Below are 27,493 nucleotides of genomic sequence, written 5' to 3' on the forward strand. Positions count from 1 at the left end.
ACAAATTTAACATTAATAAATTTTCATTTATAAACATTTAGTAAATCAATTTTGATATTTTCAACAAATTTCCGCACGAAACATATTATAATACACAGACTACAATACAGACTTTTAATTAATAAATACACCAACATCATAATTATTGTATGTATTTTTTTATTTATTATTACAACAATAATAATAATAACTATATAGTTTTTTTGTTTTATAATTTTTATATTTATTATTTTGTATCATTCCTTTAGATGGCTACAAAAGAGCTATAAAAATACTTGTGTTTTTTTATTATTTTTAAAAATTTTACCAAAAATTAAATGAAAAAAATTAACATTTTAAATAATATTTTGTTTTGAATGCGTTTTTATAAACCTCTATAAACTAAAAAGAATTTATTAGTAAAATGAATACCTAGAGCGTATATTATTAAGTTTTTGTTTTTTCATAGTTTTCACCTTAACAACAGTTTCTTGCAGTGTAGTTATTTTAATAATTATTTGTTTTTGTTTTTAACTTTTTTTGTTGTATATAATGTTTACATTTATATGTTTGTTTGTATAATATATATAGAGCAATGTTAACTTTTTTATTATTTTTAATATAATTATGCATGTATTTAAATTATTTATTGACTTAAAGTTTTAACATATTATTAGTATGTTTTTACTCGCATTTTGTTAATATTAATATATTTAATTTTTTTATGTAATAATCTTTGTTTAAGTAATTTCGTTTTATCGTCACATTGTTTTTCTCAAGAGTTTTTTGTTTTTTAAGCTTTTACATAGTAAAGAATAAGTTTATTTAAACAAAAAACAACTGAGTTATAAAATTTAAAAAAAAATAAGCAAATATTTTGCATAAAAACGAAATAAACATTTTTCCAGTGTAAATAATTAAAATATGAATTTGTAAAATCCTTTATAGCAAAGGTATACAAATTAACAAATAAAAATTTAATTGTTGTTTTTAAAAAATAAACAAACGTCATTCCTTAACATTTGTTGTCCTTTTCATTTCTTTAAAAATTTGTCTGTTTTTTTCTGGGGCAGACTTTTACTTTTAAGTCAAATTATTGTTAAAGTGTTTATAATTTATAATTGAGGCTTTCTTCTACTTCGGTTGTTCACTTTCTACTTTTTCTGAGCAGCAGCAATTTCCTCAATCTTTTTTCGTCTTTTACTTAATAAAGCATTATTTGACTTATCCAAGGCCTTGATGTGCATCTGCAATCAAACCAAATGTTATTATTTTTAATCCTTTCCACTATTTTACCCTCTCACCTGACTCACCTGATCATAATCAACTCTCATTGTTGCCAAGGATCTGGTCATTTCTTCTTGCACTTCAGGCCATGTTTCTTCACCCTCTTTAAGCATACGTCCTGTACACAGTGGTGTCATTGGTACTTCCATATACTGGGCAATCCATTTATTACGCATTACTTCTTCGATGGTCAAACGTTTACTGGGATCTACATTTAACATGCCTTTAATTAAGTCCTTGGCCGATTGGCTGACATTTTTCCATTCTGGATTGGGAAAATCATATTGACCGGTACGTATGCGTTTTTTCATGCCCGGCGATATGGCCAGACCGTTATTACTGTAGAATGGTGGAAAGCCACAAAGTAAAATGTACATGATAACGCCTAAAGACCAAATGTCACAACTTTTGTCGTATTTCTCGGGACCCAAAACTTCAGGAGCTGTAAAAGATAAGAAAAAAAGTTTGTTAATACATTTTCAATTTTGATTCCTTGTAGTTAGGGAGGTTTTTAAAGTGAAGTTCACCTATCAGACATTTTCAATTTTGATTTGTTAGACCTGTTCCACACTGGGGAACTTTTGTTGAGAAACTTTTTCTTAATTCTCTTTTGATGTTTCTTTAATGTCTACACATATAATCTTTTGTTTCAGAAACTATGTATTAATGGCATTGCAAACAAAACAAGTTTCCGAGTACTAGAAACTTCGTACCGCGAGAGAGATGAATGATATTTCTTTCTTTCTCACTCAAAATCAAAAGTTTTCTAGTGTAGACAGGCACTTATAGATAGAGGGGTCTTTAAAGACCTATTAGACATTTAGTTGTTTCAAAAACTCTGGCAAAGATCCGCATAAAGTAGCGATATATTATAAATATTCAAAATAATTTTGATATTGCTAATCGCCATAGTTGTGTTTTATACATTGACTATATTGACAGATAGATATCCCACAAGTTTATAAGACGTATCCGACATACAAATTTTACAGGATTCCGGAAACACCGCAACTTGTATACAGAAATGTAAATAGTATATATTGCAAGCCACACCGCAATATCAAAACAATCAATAACCATCTGGCTTTTATACTCTGGCCTCTATGTATTCTCAAACAAAGTTTTTAATTGGAATGCCATCAGAAGAAGATCATAGGAATAAAAGAGATAAGGGGTATCTCAGAATGAGATAGCGAGACATTCTAGAATAACACTAATATAGGTCCCTGGACATAGTAACTGTCAGGAAAACTGTGTAGCTGAAGAACTTGCCAGAAATGGTGCGATGAGAGAGAAAGATGAAATCGACGAATTTACTGGTATCTCCCTTACAAACTGTAAGACACTGGTTCAGGCTGTACCATATGAAATGGCCCTAACCAGATGGTTTAGTGAAACCACCTGTCTATCTTTGAGGTCAATTTGACCTCTATACGATGATCCCAGGTCAAGCTTACTGTTAAGCTTTCTCAGGGAGCAGATAATAATGCTGGTATCAATCATAACGGGACACTGTGCAATCGGCAATCACACCAGAAGAATGAGTTTCGACTACTGTAGAAGTTGTCATAAGGAGAAGGAAGAGGAAACAATATCTCACCTCCTTTGTTATTGCGGATAACAATGTTTCGGCTTTGCCGCTCTCTCTTATTTCGAGGAGCTAACTGGTATAAGCCTCAAACATATCCTATACTTTGTGAATCAATCTGGCTGGTTTAAATCTGGAAGTAATAAGTAGTACTCTAATGTACTCCTATGATCACTTGGGCATCACAACGGGACCGCAAATCGGTGGACCCATATGATCCACTCATGATTGATTGACTGACTACCCTTCTTACCTAAACCTAAGAAATGTGTATTAGTTTTCCCCTTTTCTAATGGATACCAAGTCGACTTGTATAAAATCTGAACCTACAGTTCGCCATTATTATGAACACCAATGCATCTAGCTGAAAACGACAATTTCTCAAGAGTGAAGCCTTTGTAGTCTTATTCTACTATATATTTTCTGAGACAAACTGTAGAAAGGAACTTTAAAGAAATGATCAATATCAGAACTTTCCTATATCATCGTCTCCCACGACAATCTAGTAGCTATTTAGTAGGCGGTATTTACCTATCAAGTATTCAATAGGATTTAAGACAATTTCAGCCTTTTTAATCACTTATATATCCTGCTTGGAACTCTAACTCTAAATCAAAATGGTGATTCTTTACTCCTAAATGAATATTAATATAACCAGAGAAATAACTATCGATCGTAATTACGCTGATCGTGTATTTTCTCCGAAAACCTTAGATCAGCATCTTTAGAAGAAATAATGCTAAATCAATGACAGTCAAGAACACAACATCGTTTGTGAAAACTTTAGGATCAGTGTGATGTTTGCAAATTTATTCGTAATTGAATATAGAATGAATAATAAAACCCTAACATCTACCTCCAGAAATATAACGATCGATAGAAATTCAATCAAGAAAAAATTACTTTTTATTCGGAATCAAAAGTCAAAGTTGTAAACTAGAAAATTACGATCAACTTTACTCGATCTCATCTGTAATTTTTGTGGGACCTTGACTTCATAAAGTTATAAGGAGAAAATATCAGTCTAATAATAGGCAGGTTTCACCTATAGCCTTTTGAGCTACAGTTTGGAGTTTGATCGCCAAGGCGATCTTCCCATCTAATGGTTATTGGGAAACATTACTTACCAACATAATATGGTGTATAGCATGGCGTTTGTAGGGTATCCTTAATAAGGGTTTCTTTGGCAAAGCCAAAATCTGTTAATTTTAAAATAGCATTTGGATGTGGCGATGTATATAATAAATTTTCAGGTTTCAAATCACGATGAGCAATATCACGACTATGCAGAAAATGTACGGCCACACAGATTTCATGCATTATTTGAGCAGCCTCTAAAGAAAAAACCAAAAAAATCAAATAGGTGTAAAATTATGTGTACTTTAACAAACTATAAATATTTACCAACCTCTTTCGGTAAATGCACCATCTGCATTATCTTGTATACGTTGAAAAAGTTCACCACCCTCCATACTAAAACATACATAGAGATAGAGATACAAAGTTATAAAAAACACATAGTCATTAGATAAAATGTAATCTAATAATTCTCTATACAAAAAAAGAAACTAAACGTTATCATTATTTAATTAATTCATAATTATAATTATTGTGCAACAATCGTATCTTTCTATCTAACTAATATATCTAATGATGATATAAATGAGATAATGTTCATTCACTACCCACCATTCCATAACGACTAAGAGACATTTATTACCAGCATATGTATTCTCATAGACATCGGCAATATTGACAATATGACGACAGCTACTGACACGCCAATGTAGGTCAACTTCACGTCTCGCTTTAGGACTGTCCAATAAAACCTTTTGTTTCAATGAAATAACGCAAAAGAGGAAAATAATAAATTAAACATAAGAAGTTTTTGATGGAAAAAAAATAATAAATTCGAATTGGAAATTAAGTTAGATTTGCATTCGGTATTATTTATACACCATTTCCAAATGTTAAACCTTGGAATTAATTAATCAGTTCAGATTAAAACGAAGAAGTTATTCTTTCCCGAATAGTATTTTGAATGTTATAAGGAACATGATATTTCATTGTTATCCTTTGTCTATTCCTTTTTTGAATCCTATTAAAAATGTTCTTTGAATTTAGGAGAAATGATGAACTCATTTCTCACACCATTTGAAGATTTAGAATAGAGCATGACATCTTTTGTTTTGGAATAAATCCGTCTTCAAGGTATGTCACAATAGGCGTAATCATATAAACGGGTTGATCAAGGATTCAAGATTAGATACCATTCTATCGTTAAATCTGGCTTCAGTTATGACTAAACCGTTGGCGTGACTATATATACGGAAACCTAACCTCTACAGTTTCTTCAGCAGTTTCTCATTTCTCACACCATTTGAAGATTTAGAATACAGAGTGATATCTTTTTTTGGGATAAATCCGTCTTCAAGGTATGTCACAATCGGCGTAATCATATATACGGTTTGATCAAGAATTCAAGATTCGATACCATTCAATCGTTAAATCTGGCTTTAGTTATGACTAAACCGTTGGCGTGACTATATATACGGAATCCTAACCTCTACAGTTTCTTCAGCAGTTTCTCATTTCTCACAACATTTGAAGATTTAGAATACAGCGTGCTATCTTTTTTTGGGATAAATCCGTCTTCAAGTTATGTCACAATCGGCGTAATCATATATACGGTTTGATCAAGGATTCAAGATTCGATACCATTCTATCGTTAAATCTGGACTCAGTTATGACTAAACCGTTGGCGTGACTATATGTATACGGAACCCTAACCTCTACAGTTTCTTCAGCAGTTTCTCTCAGACGTTTATGTTTGGTTCTGAAAGTCTCTGAGAACAGTGATTGTCAGTTTTTTTCCTAGCAGGTAAGATATTCGTTTAGAAATACGTTTAGAAATTAGAAATAAATGAGAAGCATTAGATCAGAATCATTGTTATAAGCAGGACGTCTTTGTAAAATTCGACACTCAGAAGTTGTAGTCAACAAAGACGCTCGAAGAGTATATACGATACAAAGAACTATCGTTTTTTGAAGAAGCTACGTATTGGCAAAGAAAGAACATTAAAAAACCTCTGGGAGTTCAAATTTTTCGGACTAATCGGGTAAACAGTTAACCCAAAATTTAGCTTTACCATTTCGTTAGGAAATGATCAATCAGAATTACAATATACCTAATCATGTATGGCTTAATAAGTCCCAAAGATCCCCAGGAGATGGTTTTATTCGCGAAAAAGTTCTCTTTGGAAAACTTAATGATCATGATCATTAAGACGGCTCAGTAAATCTCAGAGTTCTGTGTAAATGACACAATGTCAAATTGATTGTTAGTACTTGATCCACACACTATTTGAAGTTAGAACCTATTAATACAAAATTCATTTGGAAATGGTGTAGACTATTGTATAAAAATAACATTTCAGAATACTTGTAATTTACATGGGTTCTTCGCATACGATTTGTTATAAATAAATACCTTTAATGCATATTTTTGATTTGTTTTACGATTTGTACATTCAACAACTTTTCCATTTATACCCAGACCCAATACTGTATTAGAAATTTCATAGTCATCGACTAGAGGCGTGGTTTTGGGTGTACGCTGCTGTACATGCTGCTGATGTTGTCCAGCACTTTGACTCATTGGTGGTTTGGCTATTTTAAACATTTTATTTCACTTTCTTATTCCTCCAATAACTTTCTGTGTTTGCAAACTGTAAAGAAATGAATAAAAAGAAAATTGTAATTTATTAGAGATTCTTGAGAAATTACTACTTTAACATCATTAAATAGTTTAGGTTATTTATTTTTATTTAAGACTCTTATATCCTTATAAAATAACATCTTCCTAATACTCTTTTCAATACCTATTATTTATATTTCCCCGGAACTTGCCAATAACATTTAAATGTTATAGGTTTTTATGCATATACAATAAAATTCAATATTTTAATTATTTTCCTTTTCGTTTGTTGGCAAAATTTATTTCAACTTGTCCTTTTTCGTATTGTATATTATATTTTTTAAGTATTTTCTTACTAGGGTATCCTATCAAGGCTTTACCATGTCATGTTAACATGTCGTCAATGTGTGTGCTGTTCATGTCCTAATTGCTTTGTTGTGCAAAAATAAATAAAAAAAGGTCTTAAGGACTTTTATTTGTTTGTGGAACCCTACAGTTTGTAATGCCAAGCGGTGATCTGAGACAGAGGAAAACTGCGTCACGAATGGATGTCTTTTAAAACCCTTTAATTAGGTATAACAGGTAAAGATTAGTAATATATCTCAAGATCCGGTCATTGGAATACCGACAAGAGGATAGTTCAAAACTGTAACAGGCACTGGATCGGTAATTTTCTATGATGCACTTGGTATCAGATTGCCTAATGCCTATATAGTCAGAAATTTAGGACTACAATACGGTTGCGAAAAACATCCGAGAATTAAATCTTGGCTAACCTAGAGCTCTGGCTGCAATCCGTAGGATCTTCAAACTGTCCATAACCTAAGACATATTCTAATTATCACTTTATACTTCTCCATTTTCCATCTCAATATCTATTCGTAGAAGAGAAATCTCTGAGTCAAGAAAGGGAATCTATAAGTGAATCTAAAGATAGTTTCTAACCCTCTCGAGATAAGTTTACATTATTTAACATTGAATTATATATGTTCAGAGTGTAACAGGATAATCCTGAAATCAAATATAACCTCTTAACCTTTTCCTTTATTATTTCGTAGGGCAGATGTTGATTAAAAGTAAATAATATTTTTCAATATTTAACATTATATTATCAAACCCGATGTTATGTAAAATGTTCACTCGTAAAATCAGAACGAAATAGATCAATATGAGACTACTATAGTTAATATCCAATAGATGATTCTAAGATTTAAGCTAAAAGTCATAACATATTTTTAAAATGGTACAGGATATGGAAAGATCGCAGTTGAGATGTTTAGAATTATATTCGATAAAACTCTCTTAGTTCCATTTATAACAAAGTAATCTTAGGGATATCTGTATATTTAAGGTTAGACCCTTTAGGAAATCATTTCGTTGTCAAATCGAGTTACAATTTGTCGTAGCAATTTAAAAAATGGATTGTGATTATTTTTAACAAATTTCTAAGTGCGAAACTTAAGGACATTGTCGGCACAGTAAGTCTCAGAGATCTGTATAAATTTCACAATGTCGAGTTGATTGTTAGGACTCCTTCCTCGCACTATTTTTTATATTTATCTAGATCCAATATCAATATGGAAATTTAGAAAAAAGTTAAAAAGATTTTCCTGGTAGTCTGGTTCAATTTATAAAGATCGACACAGTTCAGTTTCAGTTCAGTTTTTTTAAAGAGAATATATCGTCTCATTAAGTTTGAGAGATCTGTGGATCTGTCGATATGTGGTAGGTAAATTTAAAGATCTTCGGGACGGTAATTGAGAATATTGTTATGCGAATATAAGTATTTACAACTCTGGTAGTCTGGTTCTATTTTTAAAGATCGAATCAGTAAGTTGAATTAGTACTGAACATTGGAAGAATACAGTTCAGATTTTGTTCAAGTTTTTTTAAAATATCGTCTTATTATGTTTAAGAGATCTGTAGATCTGTCGTTATGTATTTAATAGCTGGTGGGTAAATTTAACGATATTCGAGCCGGTAATTGAGAATGTTGTTATGCGACTATAACTATTTACAACTCTGGTAGTCTGGTTCCATTTTTAAAGATCGACTCAGTAAGTTAAAATAGTACTGAACACTAGAAGAATACAGTTGAAAGTTTTGTCAAGGTTTTTAAAAGAGTATATCGTCTTATTCACTGTGAGATATCTGTGGATCTGTCGTTATGTATTTAATAGCTGGTGCGAAAATTCAAAGATCTTGGGGCCGGTAATTACAACTCTGAAAAATATATTAAATTTATGAAGTTGTATATTGTACCTAATTCTTTAGTCGACTTTGTCTGATGATGAATTCTCTACATATTACATCTAAAAATATACATGCATACGTTATACATATTTCTTTTTTATGTTCAATATATTTCACTTGATATTGAGTATAACACAAAAAAAAAAAACAATAAAAAAAACATAGCCCAGAAGGTCAATATGTTCCTTTTTTGAAATATTAAAATTTATTAAGAAAATCTTAAAATTGTTCCTATTAAGTTTTTCTTTCTTTGGAAATTTATTGACAAGCAATATTTGTTTCTTGATTTGATTGAAAATTATCAAAAGAATTTCATAAAGGAGAACTTTGTATAGGATGGTACGATCTCTATTAGTCGGAGCCGACATTCATGCAATGTGAGGGACAGAGAGAGAATAATGTTTATATATTTTTCATATCAACTTACACCGCGATACTAATACATATTAGTGAGTCAATTATACAGGCCAAACAAATTGTAATCCAGAGAATTTATTCATGATATCTGGCTTTCAAGATATCGTGCCTTGAAATTTGAAAAACTCTCGTTTTTGGACATATTTGTGACGCTATAACAGAGCTAAGACACCTTTATTAAGTATATCTGATGTGATTTATAAATTCTAAGCCAGATTTGGATTTAGCACTGCATAAACCTTAAGAAAAGTGTACTTTGGTCTCTGGCTTTCTACTTTTTTAAAACCATTATGACCTTTTGCTTTTTTGGTACCGATATACATATAATTAAAATAATGTAAAATACATAATATTTCTAGAAAATTCTCATAGATATTAAATTTTATCCTATAAACATATACATACATACATTGTATGCTATTATAGTGTTGTGTGTATTTAATTCCCAGAATATATAAATTTTATTAAATGAGTTTCATTATTAAAGTAAACAGTTAAGACATTAATTAAAATGGAATCAATAGGTAGAAAACAAAAACTTTAATGAAAATGGATTATGATGTTTTTGACATGCATACACACTTTAAGTATATTTATTGTGTATATCTTCTCAGGAGTCTTTTAATTAAATTATTTCATTTAAATTTAATGGGGTTTTGTGGATTTAATTAATTTTTAATAAATTACTTTAATATAGGTACATAATTACATTTATATTATACGTTTTATATAACTAATTACTGCCAATTAATTGCAAATCATTCAGACACTTTAAGTGTTTGAAAAAAAAAACTTATTAAAGGAAAAATAAATTAATTACTCTAAATAGTTTTAGGCAATTTATTAAATCTTTCTCCTACATGGAAATTAAACTGTTTTTCTGAGAAAATTCAAATAAAAAACTCATTCCATATATATTTTGAGAAAAGCTGAAATTTTGATGATTAGTAAAGCATGTTTAATAAGTAGTGAGAGACTGATATTATATGATTTATACTAGGGTTCTATAATTCGACTTTCGAATAAGTCGAAGTCGACTATTTTGCTCGACTATCGTCTATGAAAAAAGTCGAAAAGTCGACTTTGTAAATAAAAGTCGAAAAAAGTCAAAAAATGTCGAAAAGTCGATAAGTCGTAAAAAGTCTAAAAGTCATAAAGTCGGAAAAAGTCGAAAACTCGAAAATAGTAGAAAAAAGTCAAAAATAGTCGGAAATTTTAAAAAAGTGGAAAAAAGTCAAAAACTCTAAAATAGTCGGAAAAACTCGAAAAAAGTCAAAAAATAGTCGAAAAAAGTCGAAAATAGTCGAACAAAGTTGAAAAGTCGGAAAAAGTCGAAATGTCGAAAAAAGCCAAAAAGTCGACTATAAAATACTAAAAGTCGACTTTTAATTAATACTTTTTATTGGAACACAAAGTCATGTTGTTAATAGAGATGCTCCCCGATCCATGTCAATAATAATATGGGTGTTTAAATGCCACACCTTTGTTAATGAAATATTCTGAAATCAAGTACGCATCGAGCTCATTTCATCATTCTAATAATAACTCCCTCTGCAATATCGTTAACACCACAAAATTTTGCACACATAAATCTGATATTTATTGAAATCGTATTACCATAGCTCCCATATAAGACTCACCTCCGAATATCAATTAAGTGAACATAATTCATTCACAAATAACATTTTTCCGGAATCGGTACCTTATTGAACATAACATCCATATTAGGTCCACCTCCAAAAATTACATAGATTAAAAAATTTTTAATCCGAGACTAAAGTATACTTTTCTAAAGGATCTGAATCCACCCTATATAATACTTGCCTCCGAAAATCAATTAAATGAACATAATTCTTTCACAAATAACTAAATCGGAATAATTTTTTTCGGAATCGGTACCTTATTGAACATAACTTCCATGTTAGGTGCATCCTCGAAAATCAGTTAGACGCACAATTCTTTTGGTTGAAGAGGTGGAAGGGTATTTAAGATCGATCATAGCCGAATATGATTGTTTTTAATAACATAGGTTAACAATTTTTTAGTCCTAGAGTAGAATATATTTTTTCTAAAGGATTAAGCAACATATTTGAGACGCTATAACTGCGCGAAGATTCCTTTACTTAGGAAATCTGTTATGTCACCTGATAGTCCAACCTGTCGACTTTAAAAGAACACTTTGGTCTCGGGATTTCAACTTTTTTGAAATTTCGTTGGTCTGTTTTATTTTTTTGTGCCAAAAACATTCATAGTTTCCCAACTCTTAAAAATGGCATCGTTGCTGTGACCTATTTTAAATGAAATCTTTGCAAGAATTATAGTTACAACTAAATTACTTCTATTGCTACAATTCGCAAACAATTGTGAAATTATATTTCTCATTTAAATTAAGTTAAAAGTTTTATTAATCATTACTATGATCAAAGCAATATTTAACTATATGTACCTAATTAAAGAAATCTAGACGAATCATTCTTAGTCATCAAGTATAAGGCGACTAAAAATTGCTCTACTGGAAAATTTCTCATAAAGTTAGTAATTTTAATAAATATTTTATATTTACTTGATATATAAAAATACATTTGTGGTAAAAAGAACTTAAATAATAAAAATGTATGAAAAAAAATAAGTATGAAAAGGGTCCTTCCGACTTTTGAAATCTTAAAAGTATGACATGGAAGTATGTAAATGTTGAAGCTTAAAAAATCAAAAAAAAACATTATATTTAGAAATCTTTAAATTTGGATTTTCTTTAAAGGACCAACTGAAATGAATAATTAGTTTATTACCCCACCTATGCCTCAAGTTGTATACAAACTTTATTGTATGCATAATGCATACCGCCTTAATGCGCTTGTGATATCTTAAATAAATACAAATGATGAGACAGTAAACGAAATTATGACGTCAGAATACGACAACCACCGACCGACCGACGTCTATAAGTTAAAATTAGAATTCACTGGAATTCATAATTACTTCAAAACTACATTAAACGAACAAATAAAGTCAGTTTACTCTTTGAAAAGGTCACTAAAATAAATATAAAAAAATCTTTATAAATTAACTTTCCTAATAACTTTGTTTTTTTATTTATGTTGTTTTTTTTTTTTGTTTTGTTTAATACTCATTTAAAATGCATTTAAATAATTTATATCAAAATAAAAACAAAACAAAAACATGCCGCAAAAATAAAACACAACTTAAATATTCCATAGAGAGGCCATGATGACGATAATATTGTTGCTGATGATGAGGAGGAGATGACTCAGCACGATCATATTGTAGTTAATAATAAAAACATGTGAACTGTGACTTAGAAAGTGAAAACTTTTTTTTAGTTTTAAAATTTTTATCGAATTTAAACAATCATAAGCTGGTGCCTAACTATTAAGTCTGTCTCTGACAAATTTGTCTTTGTATTTATAATTTTGTAAATTAATGATTGTTGTCGTTGTAATTCAAACACAATTTACTGCAGTTGTAAATTGTTCATTACAAAATTAATTTTTAAGGGAAAACTAGTTTTTGTTTTTAAGCTTTTTTTAGATGGAATTTTTTCGTTAAAAAAAAGTAAAAAAATTCACAAACTACTTAATTAAAATAAAACTTTGGACTGTACTTGTAAAAATGTTGTTAAATTTTCATACTATGATGGATTTAGTAAGCTTTTAATTCAATTCAATTAAATTTTATTTTCCAAACACGTTTAAATACTTTGTTCTGAAATTTAGAGGCTTTTTTGCGAATATGTAATAAATTTTAAAAATAATTTGAAATAGATTGTAGTTCATGCGAGGATTTTAAAATATTTCAGTGCAATAAACTTAATTTTTAAGGAAATTCAGTGGACATTTTTTAAAACTTACTTACATACCATTCTTCTATATTGTTTTGACTATAGGCTGTTCTTCAGTGTTTTTTATATGTTAATCTAAAGTTTTGACTACATTTCAGTCTAATGGCCTGATTATAGATTAGTCTATAGTCTTGTCGATAGTCTTGCCTATCGATCAGTCTATAGTTTTGCCAATCGATCAGTCTATAGTCTTGACTATAGATCAGTCTAAAGTCTTGACTATAGATCAGTCTGAAGTCTTGACTATAGATCAGTCTTAAGTCTTGATTATTGATCAATCTATAGTCTTGACTATTGATCAGTCTATAGTCTTGGCTATAGATCAGTCTATAGTCTTGACTATAGATCAGTCTGTAGTCTTGACTATAGATTAGTATATAGTATTGAATATACATATTTCAGTCTATAGTCCTGACAATAGATCAGTCTATATTGTTGACTATACATATATCAGTCTATAGTCTTCACTATAAATCATTCTATAGCCTTGACTATAGATCAGTCTATAGTCTTGACTATAAGTCAGTCTATAGTCTTGACTATAGACCAGTCTTTATTGTTTTTACTATAGATAAGTCTGTTTTCTTGACTATAGATCAGTCTATAGTCTTGACTATGGATCAGTCTATAGTACTGACTATATATCAGTCTATAGTCTTGACTATATATTAGTCCATAGTTTAAATACTATAGACTGATCTATAGTCTTGACTATAGATCAGTCTATAATATTGACTATAGATCAGTCTATAGTCTTGACTATAGATCAGTCTGTAGTCTTGACTATGGATCAGTCTGTAGTCTTGTTTATGGATCAATCTATAGTATATGCTATGTATCAGTTTTTAGTCTCGATTATAAATCAGTCTCTAGTCTTGACTAGAGATCAGTCTATAGCCTTGACTGTAGATCAGTCTGTAGTCTTGACTATAGATTGGTATGTATTCTTGACTATAGATCAGTCTGTAGTCTTTATTATAGATCAGTATGTAATCTTGACTATATATCAGTCTATAGTTTGGCTAAAGATCAGTCTATAGTCTTGTCTATAGATTAGTCTATAGTCTTGACTATAGATCACTCTATAGTCTTGACTATAAATTAGTCTATAATCTTGACTCTAGATCAGTCTGTAGTCTTGACTATGGATCAGTCTGTAGTCTTGTTTATGGATCAATCTATAGTATTTGCTATGTATCAGTTTTTAGTCTCGATTATAAATCAGTCTCTAGTCTTGACTAGAGATCAGTCTATAGTCTTGACTATAGATCAGTATGTAGTCTTGACTATAGATCAGTCTGTAGTCATGACTATAGATCAGTCTATAGTTTTGACTTTAGATCAGTTTATAATATTGATTATCGATCAGTCTATAGTTTTGACTAAAGATCAGTAGTAGCCTTTACTATAGATCGATCATTCTATAGTTTTGACTATAGATCAGTTTTTAGTCGCGATTATACATCAGTCTATAGTCTTCACTATAGATCACTTTATAGTTTTGACAATAGATCAGTCTACAGTCTTCACAATAGATCAGTCTGTAGTCTTGACTATAGATCAGTCTATAGTCTTGACTATTGATCAGTCTATAGTCTTTACTATAGATCAGTATGAAGTCTTGACTATAGATCAGTCTATAGTCCTGACTATAGATCAATCTATAGTCTTGACTTTAGATCAGTCTATAGTCTTGACTACAGATCAGTCTATAGTCTTGACTTTAGATCAGTCTATAGTCTTGACTATAAATCAGTCTATAGTCTTGACTCTAGATCAGTCTATAGTCTTGACTATAGATCAGTCTATAGTCTTGACTATAGACCAGTCTATAGTCTTAACTTGAGATCAGTCTATAGTCTTGAATATAGATCAGTCTATAGTCTTGATTATCGATCTGTAGTAGTCTTTACTATAGATCGATCAGTCTATAGTTTTGACTAAAGATCAGTAGTAGTCTTTACTATAGATCAGACTATAGTCTCGACTATAGATCAGTTTATAATCTTGTCTATAGATCAGTTAGAAATTATTGTATTACTAATAATCAATAACATTATTTTTTATAGTTTTTAATTATAAAATTTCCTATCAAAACATCCTTATTTTATATCTTAGTTTTTAATTTTCCACAATTTAAATTTAAACTCGTAACTATTGTTGTTTCTAATAGAATATTATTTAGCAATAAATATTTTATTTTGTTAATAATAACTCATTATTAATATGTTTATTTATATAATATACACGTATTTGTTTAAACAATTTGACTATATTTTTTTATAGCTTTCTTTACTATAATTTTTTCAAATAACATTTAATCGTTAATATGTTTTTTTGGCATTTTTCAACAAATATATATATATTTATTTGTTTGTTAAGTGGACGTTGCTTTTAAAAATAATCGTTACTGATAAGGTTCACTGCAAGATTTTATTTATTATATATTTTTTTCTACAAATGTTAGTTAAATTTGTTGAAAATTAAGTAGAAGAAAGAAATGTTCTGTAATCAAATTTTAATGGGGGAATGATACCATTGGGAATATTTTGATTGCAACACACTCACATACAATTAAAGTAAACAACACACTTCTTTAAACAAATAATGGAAAATGTGTGCAGGCGTTTAAGGGAAAGGGGCCTTATAATTTTCCACATTATGCACATAATATGTATTTACTTGTTAATGAAAGATAATTTATATTTTGTTTGTATTATTTTGATATTTATTTTTATCTTCCCACGATTTATGAAGGGTTTTTATTTTGACATTGAATGATATTACCCCATTTCTTTTTTTCTGAATTAATCCGTCGAAATCTTGTTTGGCTACATAGTTTAGACACTACTGTGTAATATTCCTGTCGAATTTCAGCTTTTTAGGTCCCATTGTTTTGGTTTTATCGCAATTTAGCTTAAAGCTGTGTGTATAGATACTGAAGGAAATAAATTCTTAACAGTGGTTCAACAGGCCTTTTTAAAGTCATTCAAAAGTCAACTATAAGGAATCTGAGTTTGGAATCATATGGATTTTGAAATACCAACATTCACTATTCTATAAACCATAGCATTCTCTATAGTGGAACTAAAAGTAACTGTTTTAATCTTTCGATAATCTCCAGGGCCTTTTTAACCAACTCTATATAATGTTCTGTTGAATTGTAATAGTGTAGTTAACATTTTCCTCTATGAATTATTGAGTTTAATACATCATTTAACGGTTAACTTATCTATTAGCGTCGATTATAACTAATTTTTTTGCGATTTTAACAACCATTTCATTATAGTGATTGATTGCTTTGTAAATGTATTCTAAACCCAGCAAAACAAAAGTATATCAGAAAGAAGTAGCAAATGCATTCGTTCCACTGATAAAAAATAGTTCTTTTTTGATGAATCATGCATTATTTTAACATTAGCGGTCATGGGTTCATATATTTAGATAAACCAATCATTATTCAAATGAATATTGAAAACTAAAGTAATCGATGATTCGATTCTTATTTCTATTTTTATAATATCGTTATTTCGATTCTTGTTTCTTCTTGTTTTTTTATGAAAATGTATTGAATCCTAAAATCACATACTTTAGGGTTATTTATGAGACATCCGAATGATCCTACAAATCGAATTGTAGACATCATAAACCGAATGTGATTAGATAGGAGAAGTCACAGAATAGTTTATAACGATTTTGACTTCAAGTAAAACAGAGACAAAAAGCCGATTTATCTATATTAAATTATGATATACGAAAGGTTCCTATATACATATTACCTAACGGTCCTGGAATAGTAGAAAAATTGTTAAAAATCTAAGGCAGAAGTTTCAGAACTATTTTAGGGATATTAACTGGTCATTACTTCATAAGATCTTTACCAGAAAGTGGGATAAATACACACCCGATTTGTAAAGGATTTATGCGTATCGTACAATTATCTGTCACTTCCCGAGAATACAGAGTCGTAGATACGTATATATAAAGCCCGCTTCACACGAGCACACAAGTAATATGATCTGTCAAAATTTTGTGTAGAAGAGAACGGATGGGATCGTCTAAACGCAATATGTAATGAAACCATCACACATTTAGAGAAAATACGGATGGAAAATTTGACAGTCGTATGGCTCTCTTCATTTTTTAAAATGATTCAAAAAACAAGCAAGTCGCATTAGATCAGGGATGTATTTTTATTTAACACATACAAAAAAGTGAAACAGCTGTTTCCATCTTACTTTGTTATTGTTTTATACCAATCGTGTATACACAAAAAATATAAATCATACGACTTTTATTCTCTTTTTTGTCATACGGATGGAATTTCATTTTACTTTTTCATTAGACTTGTCATACGTAAAGTGTGACCGTGTGAAGGACCCTTAAACGGCAATGTTTATGACAATCAATCAATTTGTTGTTATCAAGGTTAACAACCGTTTCGAAACAGTGAAAAGATATCGGTAAAGTTGTTTGGACTTATTTCGTTAAGGGTATTTTAGCGGTAATATGAGACCACCTTAGTTATTGTAGAATTTCAGAATTAGATTATACTTAAGAATCCTCTTTTCTTTTAAAGAGGAGTAAAATTTGACCTTGAGATCTTCAAGTACAAAAGTATGCCTACTCTTGTAAAGGATGTTAATATTAAAGAATACTTCTGAAAAGTTCCTGGTTGACCGAGTGCAATGTTACTCGATCAAGCCTCTCTATCTGTAGGGGAATTAAACAAAGACGTCATCAGTGTATACCAGACATCAGATGTCCCTGATCAAATATCATTTGCGAGACTGGATGTTCTATGGGAACATAAAAGCAAATATCTAGGCGAATTAAAGAAAGGCGACATCAGTCTATACTGGACATGAGATGTACCCGATCGAGTACCAAATATTTATAGATATTGTAGGAAATTGCGAGACAGGAGAATGTTTAAGTGGAACATTAAAGCTTAAATGGAAATCTGCTGAAATGTATATGCACGGCCCCAATCTTTATGAGATTTTGCATGGGGTTCAACCTTGTGAAACCCAGAATCCAATATATATTAACAACTTTCAGATTATAACATTAACTTCTAGATGGAATTCGGAGTTATTACAGTATGTATAAAACTGCAATAATATTAAGCCTAAGACTATAGATAAAAAGGCATAACTTCACTCGGATATAAGAAGATGGGCTCTTTAGGAAGTGCGGATTCAAAAATAGAAAAACAAAACATTAGAAGAACATAAAGAAAGAGAAGAGAGGGGTGGAAACAGGTTGACTCCCAAAGTGTTTCAACTAGAAGTTATACCAAATCAATTCTCTAAAGAATAAAGGGTAAGGGAATCTGAATTTCTATATAAAATCCGATAAAATCAGACGAAATGTCTGATTGATAGCACAGTAGATTGCGTAGCTTGAGTCATACACTATCCACCAGTTAATTTTGATCTGAGATTGTGTACTCTAGGACAGTATCAAATTACATTCTCAATTGTCCCTAGTTTCATCTGTATAACTTGCAGTCAGGAATTTAACTGTCCCACTTACTGACAAAACCCTTAATTATGCAAAGCCCAGTAAGATCCCTGTATGAATCCTTAGACTGCGCTTATCCAGTCCTAGAAGTATCTTTGTCGCCCTTTATTGGTATTGGACATAAGGTCTTAGAGGCCTATAATAGTGTTAAGGTTTCTTTTGTGTTAAGGTTCAAACCTAAACTTGCTAGTTGGTCTGCAACCTCATGTAAATTACAGTGTCTCGGCACCCAACACAGTCTAATAATATAGAGGCTCACCGACCTGGCATGAATGTACAGGCTCATAATGCCCCTAAGATAATTTTTTAGAATCTGACGACCAGGCACGAATGTACCTTTGAACATGTCAAACTGTAAAAGCAGCTTGTCCCCAATCGATGTGACTTATTCCATATAAGTTCCCTCGGCAAGTCTAAGACTGTATTAGACTATAAAAAAAAAACATTACTGATTTTTATTGACACCCAACACAGTCTAATAACATAGAGACCTGGCATGAATGTGCAGGCTCATAATGTCCCTAAGATCATTTTTTAGAATCTGACGACCAGTCAGGAATGTACCGTTGAACATGTCAAACTGTAAAAGCAGCTTGTCCCCAATCGATGTGACTTATTCCATATAAGTTCCGTTGGCAAGTCTAAGACTGTATTAGACTATAAAAAAAACTACTGATTTTTATTCAGTGTCATGTAGTTATCAGGCCACTCGGTGCCTATTCGCAACGAAAGCGAATTTAAAATCGTGGCTAAGAGAATTGCAAAGGATCACTTGGAGTTGCGGAACGATAGGTAGGACGCAAAATATAGGAGAACGAAAAGTCTTTCCAGTGCAAGATAGTCCGAAGTTAGTTTGAAGGTACATCAAGATGGCACATCAATTGTGAAATGTTGTCTGTCATTACCGATTCTTTTTCGAAATTAGATCCAAACAACTTTTGAGTGATGTCAAACAAGATATAGGGAAATTTTAAGAAACTACATCTAGGAGACTGAGTGTCTAAATGATCGAACGATAGTTCCTTTCATCAAATCTGCAACCATGAGGAGCGCACAACAGCGCCTTCATGAACCTATCCTAACCTTTCAGTTCAGTTTAAAACAGCGGTAACTCTCACCATTCTCAGGGGTAACTCTCGTCATTCTGTTAGTAATTATGACGCAACTGGCTTAACAAATGTCTGGCAATAAATTTATTTTATGAGCCACAGCAATTTCAATATTATTTACTTAGTTAAGTTGCTCTCTTTTTTTGTAAACTACTTGTATATTATCTATTGACAACATGGAACCAATGCAATTTTTTCAAATCGAATTGATAAAATTTAATACGTTGAAAAACACTTGATACGGGGCCTAATTAAAGCAGAAGGGAATTTTTTGTTTGTTTAGTTTCTCTTATGTTTTAATAAATTTATTCGTTAATTTATTGATTGAATAATAGCGTGCACACAAAATTGTTAATTTAAACCGGCTTTTTTAAAATTTGTTTAATATAAATATGTATGAATTTTTGTGTTAAGATAATTTTGCTTAAAAATTTCTCTCAAATTGCTTTTAGCTATTTCTCTTTTACACCATACTGTTTATAGATTTCCCTATAATTACAAACTATTTAGAAATTACTCACTGTATTTATTTAATAGATTTCAATTTCATATAAAATTTTTATAGGTTTTTAATATTGCAAAATATGATTTTTTTCTTAATTATTTGTTTATAAACGATTTTTATCGTTAAATATATTTTATTCATTTGAAATAGCGAGAGCGCGGCGTTAGAGAAGGTCACCCACTCAAATGTTTGTTTGTTTTTATACGTTGTACTAAGAATTTTAAGTTTATTTCTTTTGTTTATACTATTGTTTAGCTAAAATATTATAATTAAAAAAACCTACAATCAATTTTAACAAAACAAAATTGATGAGAGACGTGTTTTTTTAGCGTAGAAGAAGAAGCTAAACAAAAAAATCTTTAAAATTCTTTAATCGTACGAACAATTATTAAAATGATACGTTAAATTCAAATGGTTTGAAGAAGATCATTAGATATATAAACAAAATTTACTTTTGCAATTCCCCCTGCAAATGTTAAGCGGTATTAATAAGTGTGCGGCAATTTATTATTTCATTTTTTTAAGGAATGTATCTTTTAATTAGGAAATACACAAACTTGTAGATGGAGGTAGTCATTTTTTAAATGAATTAGTACATCATTATTTTTAACTCAAATCATTTCATTTTTTTTTTTTTTTGAGAATTTAAAGTAATTTTTATGTTTTTTAGAACTGTTTTTATTTATGATAGACAATTGATTTCGTGGAAATTTTGTAAAGCTTTGAAAATTTTAAATCCATAAAATTGTGAAAAAGGTATTAATTAAACTATTTATCAAACAATAAACAGGTTTTGTTTTGGTTAAGTGGAACATTAGATCAAATACCAGTAAGAATCCGAGGGACAAAGTGCGCCTGGGGTTATATATTAAAGACCCACCAAAGACCACCGTTTACCTAATCACAAAACAAGCTTCCAGGTAGAAGTACGAGCAATAACGGAATGTGTAAATTGGATTCGAATAAATATGGCGCCGACAGGTCTTAACATATTTAACGACCGCCAGAAGGCTTTTAGGGCAATATTAGGTGATAAAGTTAAATCTAAGACCGTATTGGATTGTAAGAAATCTTTAACTAAATACTCTCCCAGAGGTAAGGTTTACATCATATAGGTACCAGGCCACTCGGAAGCAGTCGGCAACGGAATGTATTAGCTTTAAAGGAAAGGGAGCTCGAGGTAGTTAAACTGACAAACGTAAAACCTGAATTAAAACTATGGGTGAGTGAATCCCATAAGGCCTTATGGAATAATAAAACAAAATGAGAACAAGAGTAAAAATCTCCTCAAAATGAGCAAGTCTGAGGTTAGTATGATGGTACCTATTCTGAGAGGACACATAGTACATACACAACTATACAACTCTGGGTCACTTTCTTTGTTACTGTCAGGCATTCGTCAAAGTTAGATCCAAATATCTTGGCAGTGATACTTTTTCAGATATAACATTCCTCACGAACACTGATTCTGTAATATTACGCTTAAGTTGTGAATAGTGGCCGTCTCTCTCTCTCTGCCTCTAGAAATGCATTGTAGAAGAATTTAACGCGATAGGACCACGTTAACTGGTGGCACCATGGCTCTGCAGGGGGTTAATGATTTTTACAACATTTTTGGCACTAAAATTATCTTAACTACAATGCATTTTATATAAAACCTTTTCAGAATATAAAATTCAAGTTAATAGGAAATATATATCTGAAATTTTAGTAAAATCGAATAATATTAACCCTTAAACTGTGAAAGATAAGCTCAAGCTATGCAATATTGGAATATTCTCTTGAAATAATAGAGAAATATTATTTTGTTTTTAACCGATTTAAATGAAACATAGGAAAAATATATAATGAAGACCGATATTTAGGATGACAACAAAAAAAAAAAAAACGAAATTAACCCTTAAACGTAAATATATTTTTATAATTATATAAAATGTCTGTTATATGTATATGAAAATGATGGGTGATACTAAGAAAAACAGATATAAGATTCGGTTTCAGCATTAAAATCAGTCGAATTGGTTTCAAAAGTTTTTACAAACCTTCAATTCGTTGGCCTGTTTTATAAATATTATGAGTTTAGATTTGGAAAAGATTTTCAGATTTGGCGAAATCTAGTATAAGGTCATCTTTGTATTGCTTATTGTCATTATGTAGGGTTAATCGCATTAAGATATTTTAATGTTAAACTTTAAATTAATTAAGAAAAAGTATAGTCAAGTTTGGTAGGTATATGGGTCAAACATCGACCGATCAGTATAAAATAATTCTATAATTTTCGGCTAAAAAAACCTATTAATAAAGTATTTCCAGTATAGGAATCCTTTAACCAGCTATGGCGAATTCCACTAAATATAAGATAATAATAACCTCCGGTTATGGTTTAACAAAATGTCAGTAAAGTCTCCACGTGACAAAGTGCATTAGATTGGTCTATTAAGTAGGGTAGTTCACAACACCATATTTAGAATTTTTGTAATGGCAATCTAATCGACAAGGTCTACAGATTGCACTCGATCACAGATTGAGTAATTTTTTTGCTGTTCCACAGTGTAATTTACCGTTTAAAGTAATTTTTGTCCTTACGATAAAAAAGGTAAATACGTCAACTACAAGAGACCATACAATTGTCCATATAGGGAAAACAATATATTACAATACTGAACATTTAATAACTTAACAACCCCTAGCCAGCAGCTAACTTAGCATTATAAAACCTCTAGTATGGCACTTTATATGTTAAGTATATCGTGTGTATTTTAAGTAAATTCTATTTAATTTTATGCACCATTTGCAATTTTATTCTTCAAACGATTTGCACAAATTGTCCAACTTAAAATCCATTATACAACATTCATTTAGAATAGCATTGGATTCTTTTTTTATTATTCAACATTTATTTAGTATACAAATAGATTTTTGTTATGCATTTTTTTTTTTTTTTTCAAATAAAATTTTCAATTTAGTTTTTTTCTTAACTAAATCGAATCAATTTTACCACTGTCATTTTTTTCTCATTATTATAATTTGTTGCCTTTATTAATTAATAACAAATGCATTCAGATACAAATGGAAGATTTTATAAGAAATTTTAGTTTGTTGTTCTACGATTTTATGGTGTTTTTTTCCTTTCGTTGTAGTTGTGTTTTTAATTTTCTATGAATTTTCATTCAATCGTATTGTGTGATTTTTTACTCTTTCAATTGACCGTCAAATGAAACTTAGAGACATTTAGTTGTTGTTGCCTTAGTGTGGTGGTTGTTGTTGTTATTGTAGATTGTTTTTTTAGTTCTACATGTTTAACAGAGATGCGGCATGGAAATTACTAAAAGTACCAAAGAAATTGTACTCTTTTCGGTTATAAATGTACCAGGATTTTGATTAAACGAATTGAGAATTACTATAAATAGAGAATTATTATAACCTATGTATCTCTACCATTCATAATATGAAAGAGGCCTGTGGTTTCGTTTTTACTACTACTTCTGCAGTACTACAGTTATTTTATTGACATTCCCTATGTTTTTATATCTGATCAATAATATAATAAACCAATTTATCAAACTCCTTTTCTTTTAAGGTGGGACCAAATCGTTTAGCATATTTTACACATGGTATTACTTCAACAGCTACACATAGACCATACTTCTTATTATTAGGCTCATAACTTCGGCTCACTCCAGGAACTGATATTATTTTAATAATATTGAGTTGGATATACAGCGTCATGCCATGGTAACTCAATTTTTAATGTACAACTTTTCAAGATTTAAATATTGGATTAGGTTAGGTAAGGGTTAGGTTGATAGGAGGATGTATACTACATCAAATCCGAAGAAATACACCTAGGCCACTATCGGGCCTGTTGTGCGCTCCAATTCAAGAAAAAAAAAAATTGTTCACTGAATGTATTATTTTTCCATGTTCAGAAACTCAGTTTCCTGGACGTAATTCCTAAGAATCTTCCAATCGGTGTTGGTTAAGAATGTTATTTCCGGAATAACATCACTTCCATATTGGATTACTTTCTATAAATTTTCATCTGAGAAACAGTCAAGTTCATATTGGATAAGCAGAGAGAGAGAGAAAGAGAAAGATCGCGGGCTAAAAGTTCGTAAATTTAAGAAATACTAGGTAAGTTGCCTTTTCTTTCTGATCATTCATCTGATTAAACATGAATATAAAGCTTTGTCTATATATCTATAATAGGGTGATCGATTATTCGACATTTTCCAAAAACCGGTTTTCGAATAGTTCGAATAGTTGACATTTAAAAAAAACCGGTTGATATTTTTCAAATTCAGAAAAAACCGGTTAACCGGTTTTTCATTATAATTAAAAAATATATATTTTAATTTGAAAAACTTAATGTTTATGTTTAAATTTGATTAATAAAACATGGCCCGAAATGATTTTTAACAGTTTAAAAGATCATAACTTTAGATCTAGTCGTCTGTTTTACATTATTTCTTTAATATAAAAAATTAGGAAAAAAGTGGGACACTTCTGTTAAACATAAGGTACTATGTAATCCTAGCTTATTTTAAAAGCCCTGTATAGGACATTTGCATAGGCATTCCAACACTTCCATAAAATTTCAGCCGTAAATTAATTATTGTAATTGGAATATAATCTTAAGATTGCTAAATTTTATCAAACAGTTATCAATTTTACAAATAAATTTTTTTTAATTAATTAGGAAAATCAAAAAAGTTTAACCAAAAGAGCTGTAGAAAAATGTACTCTAGTTCCTCGACTCGAATATTTTTAAAATTTAGACGGGCTGTATTATTATTTACTTAAAAATTTCATTTAAATAATCTTTGAATACAAAGCAAATAAAAGTATTCGAAACCGGGTTTTAAAAAGTGAAAAAAACCGGGTTATTCGATATTCGAAAAATCAACATTAAGAAAAAACCGACACTGGTAAAGCAGAAAAAACCGGTTTTAAAACCGGTTGAAAAATCGAGTCGATCATCCTAATCTATAACCATCAATTCAGCCTCAGTTTCAATATAGTTTATCGATGTGATCAATCGGTTTTGGTTGAAATTTTTACCTTCCGAACACTCTGTAAGAGCGTTATATAGCCAATATGCATCTTTACACCGAAACTCAGGAAACATAATATTAGTTTCACAACATTCTTAAATGGGCGATTTTTATTCATAATCATCACTCTCTGTGTTACACAACTCTGCTCAGCTACTGACGCGTCAAAAGTTGAAAGTTGTTGAACTTTTCGCATCAGACGCATTAAAAACTAACGTATGTAACTTGTTAAATGGCAATATAATATTTCAACTTTTTTGACAGAAGTCTAGCACGCGTTGTGTCGTATAACTTTTTAAAGTTTTAAAGTACTAAGCTAATTTTCCGCTAGACCATAGACTATATACTAGTCTATAGGTTATACTATAAACTGTATTATAAACTAGACTATAGACTAGACCATAGACTAGACTAAACTAGAGACTATATTATACTATAAACGACGCAATTAACTTAACTATAGAATAGATTATGGATTAGATTATAGACTAGACTATAGATTATACTATAGACCAGACTATAGATTATACTATAGACCAGACTATGTATTTTATTGTAAACTAAACTATATATACTAGATTATATACTGGTCTATTGATTAGAAGTTGAACTATTTAGTTCTGAAAAAAAGACTAAAATACTGAATTTTCCATACCTGGAGCATACTTCATGGTAAGACCAATATTTCTCTGTGATACAAATAAATCTGAGAATATCGAAATTAATTGAAAATGATCGGAAAATTTGTCTTAGTTTCAAAATTTTTAAAAATAAATGAAATAAATCTTTAAAATTAACTATCTTAAATAGAAAGTAAAAAAACCTTCCTCAATCGAAATTTATTACACCTTTTTTTAAATATAAAATCTTTTGGAATACATTTATCGAAAAAAAAATGTACTTTTTAAAACCACTTGTCAGTTATCTTAAACGAATCACTTAAAAATGTACTTTATTAGTTTTAATTGTACCCACAAAAAAGTACTATTTCTCCTTATCAATTTCTTTCATCACTGATATATAGACATAAAATTAAAATTGGGGTCTGTCCTCTCGCATCATCCCATTTTTTAAAGGCAGAGGTGGAGAACAAGAAAAAAAAATAATAAAACAGAAAAAAGTTTTAAAAACAAACAAACGAACACAGCAAATCATGATGCAATTCAATAAAAATGTTGTGTTTTTGTATTTGAATTTGGTTTTTTTATGCTTTTTTTAAACGAAACCTTTTGTTGTTGTTTTTATTTCAATTATTTCTGATAAATTACATGTGATTTTCAATCATGTTTAACACTTTTTTTGTTTTAATTTCTTTTTAGAGCAAATGCGTCATATTTTTCACACTCTTTTATTTTATTTTATTTGTTTTTTTTTTTTTTTTTTTTGTATTTCAATTCTTCTTCTTGTACTTAAAAAAAGATTTCGCAATCGGGGTTTTTCACTTTTTTATAATTCTTGCCCATTTAACAATTATTCAATTTCCTTTCTTTTTTTTTCCTTACTCAAAGTTCACTTTCTTGAGATGTATTTCAATTGGTAATTGTTTTTCAATTTTAATTGACTTTTATTTAGTTTGGTGTTTTACTTTCTTGTTTTTAACGAAAACCTACCTGCTAACACACACGCTCGTTTATTTTAGATTTCTTTTTTAATTTTCTTTAAAAGGTTTATTTTTTCGATTCTCTTCTTTGCGTGAACACAACAATAAAAAAGATACAACGAAACGTAACCAGTCGAAAAAAAAAAACATTCATTCAATCCACTATCAAATTTTTTATATTATTTGTTAAAATTTTGTTTTAATTTTCTTGAGCAAATAACGAACGAAAAACGAAAACTACCCGCTGTAGAAAAAAGCGCACTTGTATACGACACGGGTATCTGTGGGATACAAGATACTTTGGTGAGAGTGTTAAAACTAAACTGTGCTCCGAACCAACCGAACAGATGCGTTCATTGTGTTATGTTGCAGGGATGGTTAATATAGTACAATTATACTTTTTGTGGCACATAATAGAAATGGTTATGCATTTTTACATTTTTTTGCCATAATTATAAATTAACTTTAAATATTTTATTAATTTAATATTAAGCTTTGAAAATGAATATAATTTTTATGTATAAATATCAACAAGGACCCAAGAAATAATTGCTGAAAATTGTTTTATAGAAACCTTTAAAAGGTTTTATGTAAATATCTACTTTATAAATTCACATTA

At 29.9% G+C, this 27,493-nt stretch overlaps 1 protein-coding gene across 4 annotated transcripts; it reads right to left on the reverse strand.

Annotated features, from left to right (window-relative positions):
• Positions 1-345: 345 nt before the first annotated feature.
• On the reverse strand, positions 346-27,201 carry LOC119608955 (MAP kinase-activated protein kinase 2). Of its 4 annotated transcripts, none has more exons than XM_037963589.1 (7): positions 26,885-27,201; positions 6,345-6,582; positions 4,544-4,683; positions 4,263-4,327; positions 3,982-4,188; positions 1,293-1,708; positions 346-1,226 (listed from the first exon to the last, which is right to left on the reverse strand). In XM_037963589.1, the coding sequence occupies exons 2-7, from the start codon at positions 6,534-6,536 to the stop codon at positions 1,134-1,136; spliced, it is 1,113 nt and encodes a 370-aa protein (XP_037819517.1). In that variant the 5' UTR covers positions 6,537-6,582; positions 26,885-27,201; the 3' UTR covers positions 346-1,133. The 4 variants fall into 4 exon arrangements, with proteins under 4 accessions (XP_037819517.1, XP_037819514.1, XP_037819515.1 ...); XM_037963586.1 differs by having other exon boundaries at positions 1,284-1,708; positions 26,885-27,186; XM_037963587.1 differs by lacking the exon at positions 26,885-27,201 and adding an exon at positions 26,777-26,794 and having other exon boundaries at positions 1,284-1,708.
• Positions 27,202-27,493: the final 292 nt, after the last annotated feature.

Source organism: Lucilia sericata, unplaced genomic scaffold (genome assembly GCF_015586225.1).
Source record: "Lucilia sericata isolate MDLA Ls3-8-SP2 unplaced genomic scaffold, ASM1558622v1 Contig000902F_arrow, whole genome shotgun sequence".
NCBI classification, from domain to species: Eukaryota; Metazoa; Arthropoda; class Insecta; order Diptera; family Calliphoridae; genus Lucilia; species Lucilia sericata.